At 42.0% G+C, this 14,672-nt stretch overlaps 1 protein-coding gene across 1 annotated transcript; it reads left to right on the top strand.

The window, feature by feature from the left end:
* Positions 1–1,685: 1,685 nt before the first annotated feature.
* On the top strand, positions 1,686–13,800 carry WBP11 (WW domain binding protein 11). The gene is made up of 11 exons (XM_010295121.1): positions 1,686–1,805; positions 2,579–2,610; positions 3,230–3,323; positions 3,704–3,900; positions 4,787–4,920; positions 5,638–5,837; positions 6,714–6,908; positions 9,325–9,426; positions 10,256–10,570; positions 11,932–12,114; positions 12,855–13,800. The coding sequence occupies exons 1-11, from the start codon at positions 1,742–1,744 to the stop codon at positions 13,286–13,288; spliced, it is 1,950 nt and encodes a 649-aa protein (XP_010293423.1). The 5' UTR covers positions 1,686–1,741; the 3' UTR covers positions 13,289–13,800.
* The last annotated feature ends 872 nt before the right edge of the window (positions 13,801–14,672 follow it).

The following is a 14,672-nucleotide window of genomic DNA, read 5'->3' as shown; positions in this document are numbered from 1 at the left end:
GGCCGCTGCAGCGGAAGGGAGCCGGTCCGCCCCGGCCGGGCGGAGGGGTGAGAGGAGCGGGACGGGGCTGGTGGGAGAGGGAGAAGGGAGGCGAGGAGAAGGCGGTGGTTTGCGTTACCGCCTTCTCTTCCTCCCTCCTTTGGGGGAGGAGGGGAGACTTTCGTGCGCCTCATGGGAGACTTTCTGTCTCGTTCCCCAGTGGCCCAAAAATCCTAAATTTAGTGGTTGATTATTTTTCCTCCTTTGGCTGTCGACTTGTTGCGTTGAAACTCTTTGCTTTGTGTCCTTAGAAGGATTCGGGATCGGGGTTTCAGAAGTTTATGCTATTTCCCTTTACCCTTTAGAATCTTAGAAATCTGGGAAATGCGGAGTTCTAATGTAACTTTTACCTCTCTTTGGTGAGCTTCCCACCTAAAGAAATGGTAGTGTCTTGCAAAAAAAAAAAAATCAGTGTAATCTTAGGAAGTATGCTATTGGTGCTCACAAATTGCAGGGTACTTTTGCAAACAGCAGGCCAACTATGAGCATAATCTGGTAGTATGAGCCATGAGCAAGGCTCTGTAGATTTTTACTAGTCAGTGCATTGAATGTGATCAGTTCTTGGAGCTTGCTAGGAAACTTTTCAGTGAGGCCTTGAAGCACTAAATGAGACACTGTGCTTTAATTTCTTTTTAGGAGGTAAGGGGTGGCATGTCATTTAGTAGTCTAAAAATGGCATTTTCTGTAATTAGGGCAGAAGGATGCACATGGTGACTGTAGTGAGGTTGCAGAGAACTTCAGACTGAACTTGTGAATACTTTCACTTTGGTTGCAATCTATTTGCATGCAGTATGGTGACTAGAAAGCTGTATACTGTCAACTCCCAAATTTCAGAGGATGTTTTAGATTTTGGGGTGGGATTTGTTGGATGTTGGGGGAGGGGTGTGTGGTGTTGATTTATACTTTTTTTTTTTCCCCCCCAGTGGTGGTTTAGCAGGGAAGTAGGGCTGGAGGTGGGGGGAGATGAGAACTGAGAGAGGCAACATTCTTGGCTGTAGTTTGGGTACTTCTGTAGTTGTCTGTAAGTTGAACAAATGTCTAAAGACAGTAAGTAATTCTTTCCAGAATAACCTTTTCTGGTTGTCATAACACAGCTTGAAATAATACTGATGGAGGTAGGCAGCATAAGGACAGTGGTATAGCAGTGGTCTATGGTGAAGAGAAGAAGACACGGATGTGTGCAGAACACTTGCCGATGGATACACTGGGTGCTGGGGAGAGAAATCAAGGGCAGCTTAAAAGGCTGAGGAAATTTGTGGTAAACATTTGAAAATGAGAGGAGTAGGAAGGAAAAATTGAAGACTTTTATGAGAGTAAAAGAAATGCTAGAAGGGTTCTGATACGCTCTTAGAAAAACAGAATCTGTATTTCTCCCTCCCCTGTGCCCCTCTGTACTGTAAGCAAGAAGCTGCTTGGTTTGAGTCTTGGAGTGAACTAGTTGATTAATTTAAAGTAGGTACTTAATTAAATAGTAGTATGTAGTTAAAGTACTGTGATTTTGATCTGAATGTCTGAGCTTGTAGTAGGGTTTAAGGATCTCAAAAGTATTTGAAGTTTTTGAGGGAGCAAGATTGCTGATATAGAGGAGAAATAAGTATACTCAAGCTACCGGTGCATAGGACTTGACACCATGTCATCTTTTCCAGGTCTCTCCCTCCTTTTAAATTCTTCCTTTTTTTGAGGCGAGAGGAAAAAAATCAAAATGGGACGGAGATCTACATCATCCACCAAGAGTGGGAAGTTCATGAATCCCACAGATCAGGCCCGTAAGTATCCATAAAAGCGAAGCAGATGGGAATGGGGGCAGGGGGGTCCTAGGGAAGCAGATAAAAAGCTCTCTCTGAGGATAAGATTCTCACTTGTGAATCAGAACTGAGTTTCCCTAACTTGAAAAATATTATCTCAGTTTTGGCTGGTGTGAAAACTTCCTGAGAAGGCTGCTTGCGTGCTGCTGCTTCTCTAAGTATTTACCTTGTTGTTTTTACTGTAGTTATCAGTGTTTAAAGGTCTTGGTACCTAGCTGTTGGCGAAACTGCAAGCTGCTTCTTGGGACATAGTTTATCTGTCTGAGGCTAGAGTTTGAGGAACATGTCAAATTTTGCAGATGGTGTGGTTAGATGAGGGAGTTGTCTGACTGTGTTTTTTCCTTTTTATAACATGCATACTGAATGCCTATATCTTTTTAAAGTGTGTTGTCTGTTGTTGGCTCTATTTCAGCACTTGGCCGCAATCCTTTCATGACTGCACACATCACTGGCTTTTGCTCCCTGTTGTTCTTTTTTGTATAGAAACACCTCTGCTTCTGGAGACACAAAACCTGCTATATCTCCCTTTCTTTCTGTATAACACACACGAAATAGAAATCTATTTCATGCTGTATTTCTCTCTCACTGGGAAGATGAGTTAAACACAGTCTTTGCAAAATGACTGAACTGAGTGAACTAGAAACAGCACTAGTCTTGATGAAGGAAAGGTTCTTCATGGGTCTTACTGTCCTTTGCAAGTTTTTATTTTCTCTTTCTTTTCCCCTCCTCTCTAGGGAAGGAAGCTCGGAAAAGGGAACTAAAGAAGGTAAATAAAGAGATCAGAAATGTTTACTTGGCATTCCCTGTACTATGTATCATATTTATGATTGTAATGGACCATAGCTGATTAATAGACCACAGATGTTTTTGTTGATGTCCTAAGATTCACTTTGGAAAATACTGTCCAAACAAGTAATTTAAGAAAACATAGACATAAATCTTGTTTTAGCAATCTTATCTCATCATCATCTACTATTTTTTAACTTGTGATTACAGCTTTTTGATACGTTATTGTAAGCACTTGGGAATTAAAAAAACCCCACCAAACAAAACCCACAAATAAATCACCCAAAATTCATATACATTTAAGCATGTTTTATGGTATACCTTTTGCCAGTTGGTTTATCTTGTTGATTGCATGTGTCTTCATTGGAGTAAATGAATTATAGAAGCATTTGTAAATAGCAAGATAGTGGAACTAAAAGTCCCAGAAGTTTTAATTGCCTTTGCTGCTGATGTGTGCTGTGGTTAATATTTGCAGGGCATTTTGAGGTGCATTTTTTTTCTGCAAACTGGGAATATTGAGAGGGGGGTATTTGGTAGAAAGGTTCTATCTCTTTCTCCTGTGACAGTCTTCTGATCTCATTGATCTGTGATCTTCTTAGAACAAAAAGCAACGAATGATGGTACGAGCAGCTGTACTAAAGATGAAAGATCCAAAGCAGATTATCCGGGACATGGAAAAATTGGATGAAATGGGTGAGTGAGAGATACCAGGTTTTGAGCTTAGGCAGTGGTTTATGTAGATGCATAACATAGTCTTAAGGGATGACTGGGAGGCTAAAATAGGGTAACCTTTTTTTCTTTCTGGTTAGAAGGGGAGATTCTGTAAATAATCAAGGATTGATTATGCTTCGATGTGGTGTTATCAAAGATGACTTTTTTTGCAAGAAGGTGGCTGATGTAAAGAATGAGTAGTGCGCACGGTAGTGACATGGAGTTGGAAGAGGGGATTGTTGTAGGGCTGAAGTCTTCCTGAAAATAGGGAAGTTGTTTGCTTTGAAGTTGTTTCATTTCTTTCAGTCGTGGAGTAGAGTAACTTAAGAATTTTGGGGTTGTTTTTTGCTGTCTTGGATTAGAGTTTAACCCAGTGCAGCAGCCACAACTTAATGAAAAAGTGCTAAAGGATAAACGCAAAAAACTCCGTGAGACTTTTGAGCGCATCTTGCGGCTATACGAGAAGGAAAATCCTGACATCTATAAAGAACTGCGCAAGCTGGAAGTGGAGTATGAGCAGAAGAGATCACAACTCAGCCAGTATTTTGATGCTGTCAAGGTAATGCTTGTTATATTTTAGGCTTGTAACTATGGTATTGTATAATCTGTCTGCTCATTAGGTTTGATGATTGTGAAGGAAGGGAACTTTATAAGAGACCAGAGTATATGTTATGTGGCCCATATTGAGTACTTACATTAATTTGGATAGTATCTCCAGTTACAGCATTTAAGTGAGGGTAGCATGGGGGTTGTCAAGTCTGTATTTGTCTCTGATACAGAAATATCACATATAGATATATTTTTCTCTGACAAGAAATTACAGGGGAAAGGGAAATTTATGTTGCAAATCAACAATATCAGAATTTGTTTTTTGTGTTAAAGACAGAACAAACCTGTGAGTGTGCAGTTGATATATCTGTGAATTTCTACTAAATCTGTTGCTGGAAATAATGAGAATCCTTTAGCATTCCTTTAAAGAGCTTTCTTTGACATTCTTCCTTACCATATTGGAGAACATAATGTTGCCCAAGTGCAAGTATCTGTAAGACTTTTTTTTTTCTCCTTTGGAATATGCAGCAGTCTGTGATTTGTGCCTTCTGGGTACTTAAAAACAGGCATACTTGCCTGCAGCCTCTCCACTCTGGGGACTGAAGGTCTAAAGGGAGATGGAAACCTGACTGAGTTTTGACCGAAATACTAAAGCCTTCCACGGGTGCACTGCATGTGCTTTGTTTTGTGTTGAAAGCTTTTATTGCGGACTTTTTCCCAAATGTCTTTCATGGACTGCTGCAAGATAATGGGACCTCAGAACAGACACATTTGGCAAGTGATGGCAGGTCCCATGTGTTCTGTACTCTGAAAGGTAATGAGGTTGTGCGGTAGCTTCTGTGGGAGTAAGCCATTCTCTCTCTTTTTTCTCCCCCTCCCCCCACCCACCCCCCTAGAATGCTCAGCATGTTGAAGTGGAAAGTATCCCCTTACCAGATATGCCACATGCTCCCTCCAACATCCTCATACAGGACATTCCCCTTCCAGGGGCCCAGCCACCTTCTATCCTCAAGAAGACATCAGCCTATGGGTAAGAAAGAAAAAAAACAACAAACCCAACTTGGAGAGGAAGTAAAAAAAAAGAAAAAGGAGCATTTTTGTTACTGGGAAAGAGCTTAGGGATAGAAACAGAGGTAATATTGACTAGGAGAAGTCGGGAGTTCTGTGCAAGTGAATTATACTTTTTTTTAACCAAATTCTTCCTTGATCTGTCCCTACTGTTACAGGTTTCTGTTTAAATTAGCTTATGAGTAATATACTATGACTTTTACTGATATGCAGAAAGATAAATGCTAGAGCTTAAAGCCCTGCAACTTTGAACATAAATGCCCCTTCAATTGCTATGTATATGTTTTTTCGTCTTGTTAGTATATTCAGTTCAAGCTCCTGGTTTTCTTGTTTATCAGGTTTCTCATTCTAGTATTAGTTCTTTCTGCTTCTTTCTCATAGTCTTCTGTTTTCACAAACTTTCTTGCTACTTCATTCTGCTTCTGTCATGGGATTCAATACTTGCCTTTTCAATCTTCAGTTGCCTTCTGAGAAGCTTGCTTCTGTCTGATCTTCAGCAGTCATGTCTTTGAGGTTGTAAACTCCTTAGGACACATCTATACTTTATGAATGTCCATAATTCTTTTTAGAAGGCTTCTTTGTGAACAATGATGGGAGAAGGCTAAAGAGTTCTATTAAGACCATGTTTGGGTTTGTTCATTTGTGTTCTTGTGTTTCTCATTTTCTTTCTTATTTACAGACCACCAGTTCGGTCCATTTCTGTACTTCCCCCTCCTGGCCTTGGTGTTCCACGTTTACCGCCAGGCAGGAAGCCCCCTGGACCTCCTCCAGGGCCACCCCCACCTCAAGTCCTACAGATGTATGGCCGTAAAGTGGGTTTCACCTTGGAGGTGGCTCCTCGAAGGCGAGAAGAGGAGATTTCTTACAGTTCTGAAGCAGGTAAGGGCTTTCCTATTACTGTCTGGGGTTTTCCTTCACTCTGTATTTTGCTATGGATAGTACTGTCCTGAACATAGTGTGCCCTAGACAGGGTGTTCTCTGGCAGTATGGGTGTTAATACTACTTGAAGGACTCTTCAAAAGTGATTGTACCTCTGAGGTGATTCTAGTATATTTCATAATACCTGCAGTTTTGTTATCAGCTAGATTTTTAAATGCTGAAACTTCTAATTTACAACTTTCAGATACTTGTTTTTTCATTATGATCAACAGGACGTTTTCCCATGTAGTATTAACAAGGCTGAAATCTTGTATGTATTATTCTTTAAAAAAAACAACCCTGCAAAAAACCCCCCAACTTTTTCTGAGAAGTCTTTCCTTTTCAAAAAAACCAAAACAACACCCAAGAACAAACTAACAAAAACTAACTTGAAAAAAAACCCCTCAAACCCAAACCCCCAAAATCCAAACCCATCCTGCGTATGGATTTGGTAAGAGAACCTAGGTCCTCCTTTTTAACACAGTTACTGCATCTCCCCCAGAACCTTTTGTGAATGGGTAGATCAGCTTTATTGCATACCAGAAAGCATCAAAGTATTTCAGTGGGGGATGATTGCTGTATAGAAATGAACTCATGAGTTGTAGGTAGGAGTTGCCTTCACTTGTTTGCTGTGCAAACTAGCTAGCTTGTTAATAGGAAATCTTACAAAAACTCTCCAAAATATTCTTTAAGCATATGTGCTAAACAGTAAAGGGTTGACAATATGCCCACGCTGTTGCTAGGGGAATTTTTCTAACTGTAGACATACACTGCTGTGAAAGACGGAGTATTTTGTGTTTAGGAAATGTATAAACTCCAATACTTTGCTTCCTGCAGGACAGCGAGGACATGATGATGACATGTCTAGTACCAGTGAAGATGAAGGTTATCCTGAGGATATGGATCAAGACAAGCATGATGAGAGTAGCGATGATAGCGACAGTGATAGGTCAGATGCAGACAGTGAAGGCGAGGACTTCCTGCATCGTGATAATGACAAGGAGAGGGAAGGTGGTGAAGAAAAGAAATCGGGTAAGATGGGAAGTTACAGATGGCGGTTTGATTGATCTCCCTCCCCACCTCCCCCCTCCAAAAAAGAGAAACACTACATAACAGAGTTTGTGTCTGTTTTCCTGACTGGGTGGAGAAGTAATTTGTTTAGCCAGCTAACTCTGTTCTAACTCACCTAAATTCCAGCTGAAGAATTTTTATTAGTAAATGGATCAGAAGGAAACTATCTGGAAGTGAAGCATCTTTTTCAGATGGACCTGTTTTCTTAACAGTTGAGTTAACTTAGTAAGGTTACAAGCTATTTTTCACCTGAAGCATTGAATTGGCAGGGTACCCTACAAAAATTAAGCTTCAGTGTAAAATATACTTACGCTTCAGTGACTTGAACAACGAGGACAACTAAATTTCATACTGCTAATGCTTTTGGATAATATTTTTTTCCTGATTGCTTGGGGGAGACCAACTGATAGAGAATACTAGGTTAGCAAAACTTCAAATAATCAGTAACACCAATGTTAACTATTATGTAAGGAGCATCATTATGTTAGAATGATACATCTGCGTAGTGGATGAGAGAAAGGCTGTGGATGTTACCTACCTAGACTTCAGTAAAGCCTTTGACACTGTTTCCCACAGCATTCTCCTGGAGAAACTGCTTGTGGCTTGGATGAGTGTATTCTTCGCTGTGTAATAAACTGGCCGGATGGCCAGGCCGAAAGAGTTGTGGTGAAGAGAGTTAAATCCAATTAGTGGCCAGTCACAAATGATGTTCCCAGGGCTCAGTATTGGGGCTAGTTCTGTCTAATATCTTTATCAGTCCTCTGGACAAGGGGATTGAGTGCACCCTCAGTAAGTTTGCAGGCAACACCAAGTTGGGCAGGAGTGTTGATTTGCCTGGGAGTAGGAAGGCTCTACAAAGGGATCTGGATAGGGTGGATCGATGGCCTGAGGCCAAGTGTATGAGGGTCAACAAGGGTGAGTCCTGCACTTGGGTCACAACAACCCCATGCAACACTACAGGCTTGGGGAAGAGTGGCTGGAGAGCTGCCTGGCAGAAAAGGACCTGGAGTGTTGGTTAACAGCCAGCTGAATATGACCGGAAGGCCAAGACCATTCTGGCTTGTATCAGAAATAGCATGGCCAGCAGGACTAGGGAGATGATTGTGCCCCTGTACTCAGCACTGCACCTTGAATACTGTGTTCAGTTTTCGGTCCCTCACTACAAGAAAGACATTGAGGTGCTGGAGTGTGTCCAAAGAACAGGAACAGAGCTGGTGAAGGGTCTAGAGAACAAGCAGTATGAGGAGCAGCTGAGGGAACTGGGCTTGTTTCATCTGGAGAAAAGGAAGCTAAGGGGAGACCTTGTTGCCCTCTACAACTACCTGAAAGGAGGTTGTAGTGAGGTGGGTGTGGGTCTGCTTTCCCAGGTACCAGGTGATAGGATGAGAGGAAATGGCATCAAGTTGCACCAGGGGGGTTTAGATTGCATATTGGGAAAAATTTCTTCACTGAAAGAATTGTCAAGCACTGGAACAGGCTGCCCAGAGCAGGGCTTGAGTTGCCATCTGTCCTGGTTTTGCTAGGATAGAATCATAAAATCGGTTTTCTGTTCAGGAAAGCTGTATTTCTAAGATGACCACAGCACCTGTTACTGAAAGAACAAAGTTGGTAAGACACTGTTTTAGTTGATGGCCAGCCATGGCACGTGGGTTTCCATAGTTATCAAGGCCTCTAGCAGTCTTGAGATAGTCAGGTGCTAAAGCTAGAAGGAATGGAGGCCAAGGTGGCTGACCCAGGCTGGCCAACAGAAATATTCCATACCATAAACGTCACACTTGCCATAAACTGGGGAGTCCGCTGGGAACGGCTTGCACTCTTAATGGCTGCTGTCCCCGGAGGGTCTTGCCTGTCCCTGTGCTCCTGAGGCCTCTTATCCCTGCGCTGGAGCTGTGCTGCTCGCAGTGTTCACCAACCAGCATTCACTTCTGGGAGTGTGCAGCTCGCAACCACTATCTGGGCTGAGTATAACTCTGTGTACTTTACATTGCTTGAGTATTAATATTAGTTTTATTGTTTTATTAAATCTGTTTCTGTTTCAACCTGTGAGCTTCCTTTCTTTCCTTGATTTCTCTTTCTCGTCTGAGAGGGGGGTTTTCGGGTGACAGAACAATTGCCAGTGTTTAGCTCAGACGTGGGCTAAACCAAGACACCATCCCTGGAGGTATTTAGAAGACAAGTAGATGTTGTGCTTAGGGACATGGTTTAGTGCTGGACTTGGCAGTGCCAGGTTAACAGTTTGACTTGATGATCTTAGAGGACTTCTCTAACCTAAATGATCCTATTATTGTCTTTACCAGGTAGAAGACTTAAATCTATCTGATTTTTATTACTTTGTTCCTACCTCCCACCACCCTTGCCTGTGCTTTACTTTCCCCAGGTCATAGCGTACGATTTGCAGACATGCCTGGAAAGTCACGAAAAAAGAAAAAGAACATGAAAGAACTGACTCCACTCCAGGCCATGATGTTACGAATGGCAGGTGAGTCAGATAAATGCATTAAGTAGAGATATGCCATTAGGCTTCCAGTTAAGGTTTCTCTGGTAAGCTTATTTTGTTTGCACATTTTTTATTGAATAGAGTAAATATTTTATTCTCATAACATCTGCTAAGAGTATAAGCTGTGGTTAGGTATTTGCTGTTTTTTTGTTTCATTATTTTTAATCTAGTAGTGTGTGTGTTTTTGCATAGCAGAGATGAAGTTACAGTAGCAACTTACAGGGTTTTTTTGATATACTGGGGTTTTTTTCTTCTAATTTTTATCTTGCTTAACTTTTAAATTGCTCAGGTGAAATATGAACCTCTTAGGGAAAAAGAAAGTGTGAGATTGTCTATGGGCTCAGCCGGTAAGCTGTAAGGATTTGTGTTCCCTAAAAATACACTTTTGCAGAAAAAAATTAACCAATGAGTGAAGACTTTTTTTTTGTTCCTTTATGTTTCAAAGGCGCTAAAGTTTCTTGGACATGGGGACTATGTTTATTTTGAAGTTATATTCCCATCCCTATTACCCATCTCCTCCATGGAAACTCCCACAAACCTTGGATCAAATAGCTGCAGTTCAGATTAGTAGAAGTTTCAGCTCCCACAGGAATGCATAGCTCTTGGTGTCAGAGCTATATCTAGAACTGTGATATTTATTTTTTTAATTTCATTTTCTGTTTAACAATAAGATGTGGTTAGTTTTTTTTTCCTTTGAAGTAAGGTTTATCTTTTTCTTTGTTTTATTTTATTTTTGTGTGCCCAGGTTTCTCTGATGTTCACAAAGATATTACCTGTGGACTGATTTTTATAAGTATATCTCCATTTCCAGGTCAGGAAATTCCAGAAGAAGGGAGAGAAGTGGAGGAATACTCAGAAGAAGAGGAGGAGGAAGAAGAGGACTCAGAGTCTGAAGAGACATCACAACAGCAACAGCAACAACAACTCAGTGAGGAAGCTCTTGCAGAGACTGGGTCATCTACAGCAACTTCCCAGGCACAACAGCAGCAACCACCTCCACAGCCTGTTCCTCCAACTCAAATACAGGCACCACCTATGCCTGGGCCACCTCCGCTAGGACCACCTCCGGCCCCTCCACTGAGACCCCCAGGCCCGCCCACCGGTCTTCCTCCTGGCCCTCCACCAGGTGAATACTTGATTTACTCTGGTTTGAAGGATGCAGGCTCTCAGCACTACAGACGGTGTATCAGTTTGGGAGTTTTGAAGCTGCAGAATGTGGTGTAGGTGAGGTACAAGAGCCCAGTGTGGTACTTGCTGAGACCTGTGTGATCTTTTCTGTGATCAGTCTGTTGTTGCTCTACTGTGCTTTTGAGGCATCAGGCTTCTGTAGCTGTCGTCAGCCTGATGGACGTTGGCTTGTTTGTTAGCACTAATGCTGACAGGCAGCAGTGGAGCCAGTGTTGGAGTATGAAAAACAAAGCCTGGTGCCATGTGCCTCTCCAGTGTTTTGATTTTTTTTTTCTTGTGGTGTTCCCCTCACACCCCACCCTGAACAAGACATGCTAAAGAGGGTTGGGAGTCACTACCTAGTTATGGGCTTTGATGGGGTTTTTGTTTTTTTCTTTTTTTTAACAAGCTGTGGTGTGAAGGCTTCTGCTGTTCCACCACCTGAATATATTTCAGTCTGTTCAGTTAGGGAAGAAAACTATTCTCAGGTGAAATAAGTAGTAAACTCGAATTTATGTCAATCCTAGACAGAGACTTTTAGCAATGGGGCCAATCAATAACTTTTTTTGATAGTGTGTGGGGTTTTTGAGGGCAAACACTTGAGGTTTTTTTGATTTAGGGGAAGACAGCACTTCATTTTGTCTTAGTTAGTGGGGCTACCATATAGCTGAACTGGATAACAGTAACAAGCTGTTTTGTAATTAAAAAAGTGTATAAATCTGTCTTTTGAGTTCTTATAATTATATTGCAAAGATCAATAGTTGCCCTATGGTGAGGAGCAGTATATACTATGATTTTAATGTATTCTATATAAGTACATGAACAATGTGATTTTTTTTTCCATGGGGAGCAGGGGGCAAGCAAAGTTCTTTTCCATGTCTTCCCCACAGTTTTATTTCTGATATCCTTTAGAGGGGGAACTTCAAACCAATTACTTTCAATAGAGAAAAACTACTTCTCAGGTCAGAAGGGCAATCAAATGCCAGAGTGAAAAAATTTTTCACTTTTATTTGTTTAAATTCTAACAACTTCAGCTCAGTAGCTGTTCTCGGCTATTGTTTCATTACATGGAGAAGAGCCCTTCTTACAGGTGAGAGAAGATACTTGACTATTATGAAGAAACTTTCCTCTAAGAGTAAAAACTGCTGCCTCTTTTTTTGAGATTTTTTTTTTTTAGAAGATCAGTTTAATCTGGCATCTGGCTAGCGTTAGAATAGCTTTCAAGTTGCCGTTGAGGATCTTTAGTACTAGCTGATGGGATAGTTTGGGGTTTTCTTAACCGTGAACTAAATTTCTCTTCATTTGTGTGCATGCTTTCAGGAGCTCCTCCGTTCCTGAGACCTCCTGGCTTACCAGGACTACGTGGGCCTTTACCTCGACTTCTACCACCGGGACCGCCACCTGGGCGACCACCTGGCCCTCCCCCAGGCCCCCCACCAGGTCTGCCCCCAGGCCCTCCTCCACGTGGGCCACCTCCTCGCCTGCCCCCTCCTGCCCCACCAGGTAAAGTGTTCTGCTTGCTTCAGCGCCAAGCTGCTCCCTGCTTTATTTTCCCAGTTTTTACTGTTGGTGACCAAACCGGGAAGTATAAGCAAGTTACTAGTTTCCTTTTGTTCCTGTCTGTATGGCTGCATTGTGCAATAATTTCAGGACATGGTCTAGGGGACATGGTGGCGCTGGATTAATGGTTGGACTTGATGATCTTGAAGGTCCCTTCCAACCTAGTGTTTCTGTGATTCTGTGAATTCTGTGTAATAACAAGTAATTCCATACTGCTGTGTGTGGCTTGGTAGCAAGAAATCTGTCCTCAAAAAGGGAATTTCAGAGTTTAAACTTCTGCTGGACTGTTTCTGAATAACCCCAGGGTGCTATAACAGTGCTCCACTTAATGGATTGGAGACAGGGATTTTTTTTTTTTGCATGGTCATACATTTCTGGTGACTGAAAGTCTTGATGATCCATCCCACTGGGAACTTTATTTTCAGATTATAACTTTAAAATTTGAAAGGGACCAATACACAGGCTCCTGTAGCTTTCAAAGTCTGAGGTTCAACAGCGTTTTCAATCCAGCATTTGGTGCAGGGTTGAGAACTATTTTTTTCTTTTAAAAGACAGTGCTACTGCATCTTGGGGCTTTTTGTTTTGTTTTCCTTCTTGGCTTTCTGAGCCTGTGCACATTTTTGACCAAAGATTTTATGACTCACAGGTGTGGTGTCAGCTCCTGCTTTCTTTTCTTCTTACAGGTATCCCCCCTCCTCGCCCAGGCATGTTACGGCCACCTCTGGTACCTCCATTAGGACCTGCCCCGCCTGGGCTCTTCCCACCAGCTCCCATTCCAAATCCTGGGGTACTGAGTGCCCCACCCAGCTTGATTCAGCGCCCCAAGGCGGATGACACCAGTGCGGCCACCATTGAGAAGAAAGCCACGGCCACAATCAGTGCCAAGCCGCAGATCACTAACCCCAAGGCAGAAATCACTCGCTTTGTGCCCACTGCCTTGCGAGTGCGCCGGGAGAATAAAGGGGCTTCAGCTGCCTCCCAGAGAAAACAGGATGATGAGCCTGCTCTCCCATTAACCAAAGCTGCCCCTAAGGCTGGATCATCTGCCCCTATCTCTGTACAGACAAAGGATGATGTGTATGAAGCCTTCATGAAGGAAATGGAAGGTCTCCTGTGACCTGTCGTAGTCCTAGTCAGCTTTCCTGCCCCTCTTGAACACAGATCAGACCACCACGGAGGGAGGAGAAGGAAAGGTCCTCCTGCAAGCAATGAAAGGAATAGTTCCCTACCCAGAGGTTAACTTGCCAGTATGCTCCGAATAGAGGCTGCTGCAGATGAGGTGTGGCTGGGGACCTCCTTTCAGAGCTAGCATGTCCACTTGGTGGAAGGGAATTATAGTCAAGAAGGTGATGCTGCTTCCCTTGAGTCCTCCCCCCTTCCTTGGAGGGAGATAATCTGGGGAGGGGGGTGTGGGAGTTGGGGTGCCTATGCTCTGCCTGAATCCTTGCACATCCTGAATGCTCTGGTGAGGGTAGTGGAACAGGTTTTTAAGGAGCCAGAAAAGTGTTAGCAAGATTTCATACACATGTGGCTGTCCAGTTTTTATTTTCTGTACTGTTCTTTTCTGTAAATATTTTATAATCCTGTTTTTTAGTTGCAGTGAGATTGATCAATCATCTTTCTTCCAGGGTAGTCAGGGAGGTAATTTGTTGTGTATACTGTACACTGGAGTTTTGCACCCCGTCCCCTTTACGGTCATCTTGATGGCTTTTCATCGGCAGGGGAAACTTCATTTTGTCTTGTGAAAGACAATAAATGTTCAGTGTATCAAAATACTGGCTTCCTTGTGATATGTCTAAAACTAGCATGTAGATGGAAAGGAGGGGATGTTCTTTGCTGGCTTTGGGGGAAGACAGGGGCATTCTGAACCTCAAAAGAAAAGCAATAGCTACATTATAAATAATACATACTTTTTTTTAAACTAAAGTTCTGCTATACTCTTGTTTTTAAATTCCTAAACATCCCTTTCAATTTTTGGTAGCTAGTAGAAACTTAAGTCCTGAAGTACTACTAATAATTACAAAATTATTTCTTTTATATACTCTTATTAAAAAGTTTACTTCGTATCAAACCTCAGATATCCACTGTCTGCATCTTGGACAGGCTACCTTAAGTAAAAATTGGTGAACCAATTTTAATTCTAAGAGCTTGACAGATAATTTTACTTGTGTAAAATCTCTGATTTCAAATTCTATGAAGTCAGTGCTTTTAAGGTGCAGATCTTTTTTTAAAAAAGAACTTCACACTTCTAGTTTAAAAAAAAGTGTTTCTATTTTGGAGGAAGTATTCCTTTAGCTTTATTCACTATGCTGACAGCCAAATATTCCAATAACCCTTGCCACATGCAAGAAACAAATCTTTATTCTCATTTGAGACAAGACTGCAAAATCTCCCGGGATCTTGTAGACAAATTAGTTCTAAGGCCAGTGGGATCAGTTGTGTTGGCAATAAGTCTCTCCCAAATGAGCTGCTGCTTCAGAGGAGTAATAAATATTTAAAAA

Source organism: Phaethon lepturus, unplaced genomic scaffold (genome assembly GCF_000687285.1).
Source record: "Phaethon lepturus isolate BGI_N335 unplaced genomic scaffold, ASM68728v1 scaffold2279, whole genome shotgun sequence".
NCBI classification, from domain to species: Eukaryota; Metazoa; Chordata; class Aves; order Phaethontiformes; family Phaethontidae; genus Phaethon; species Phaethon lepturus.
This window is presented reverse-complemented; position numbering and strand designations above follow the sequence as displayed.

Coding starts and splice junctions, on each gene's coding strand:
- WBP11 (XM_010295121.1), top strand. CDS start 1,742: ATGGGACGGAGATCTACATCATCCACCAAGAGTGGGAAGTTCATGAAT. Junction 4,921..5,637: donor AAGAAGACATCAGCCTATGG/GTAAGAAAGAAA, acceptor TCTTATTTACAG/ACCACCAGTTCGGTCCATTT. Junction 10,571..11,931: donor TCCTCCTGGCCCTCCACCAG/GTGAATACTTGA, acceptor GCATGCTTTCAG/GAGCTCCTCCGTTCCTGAGA.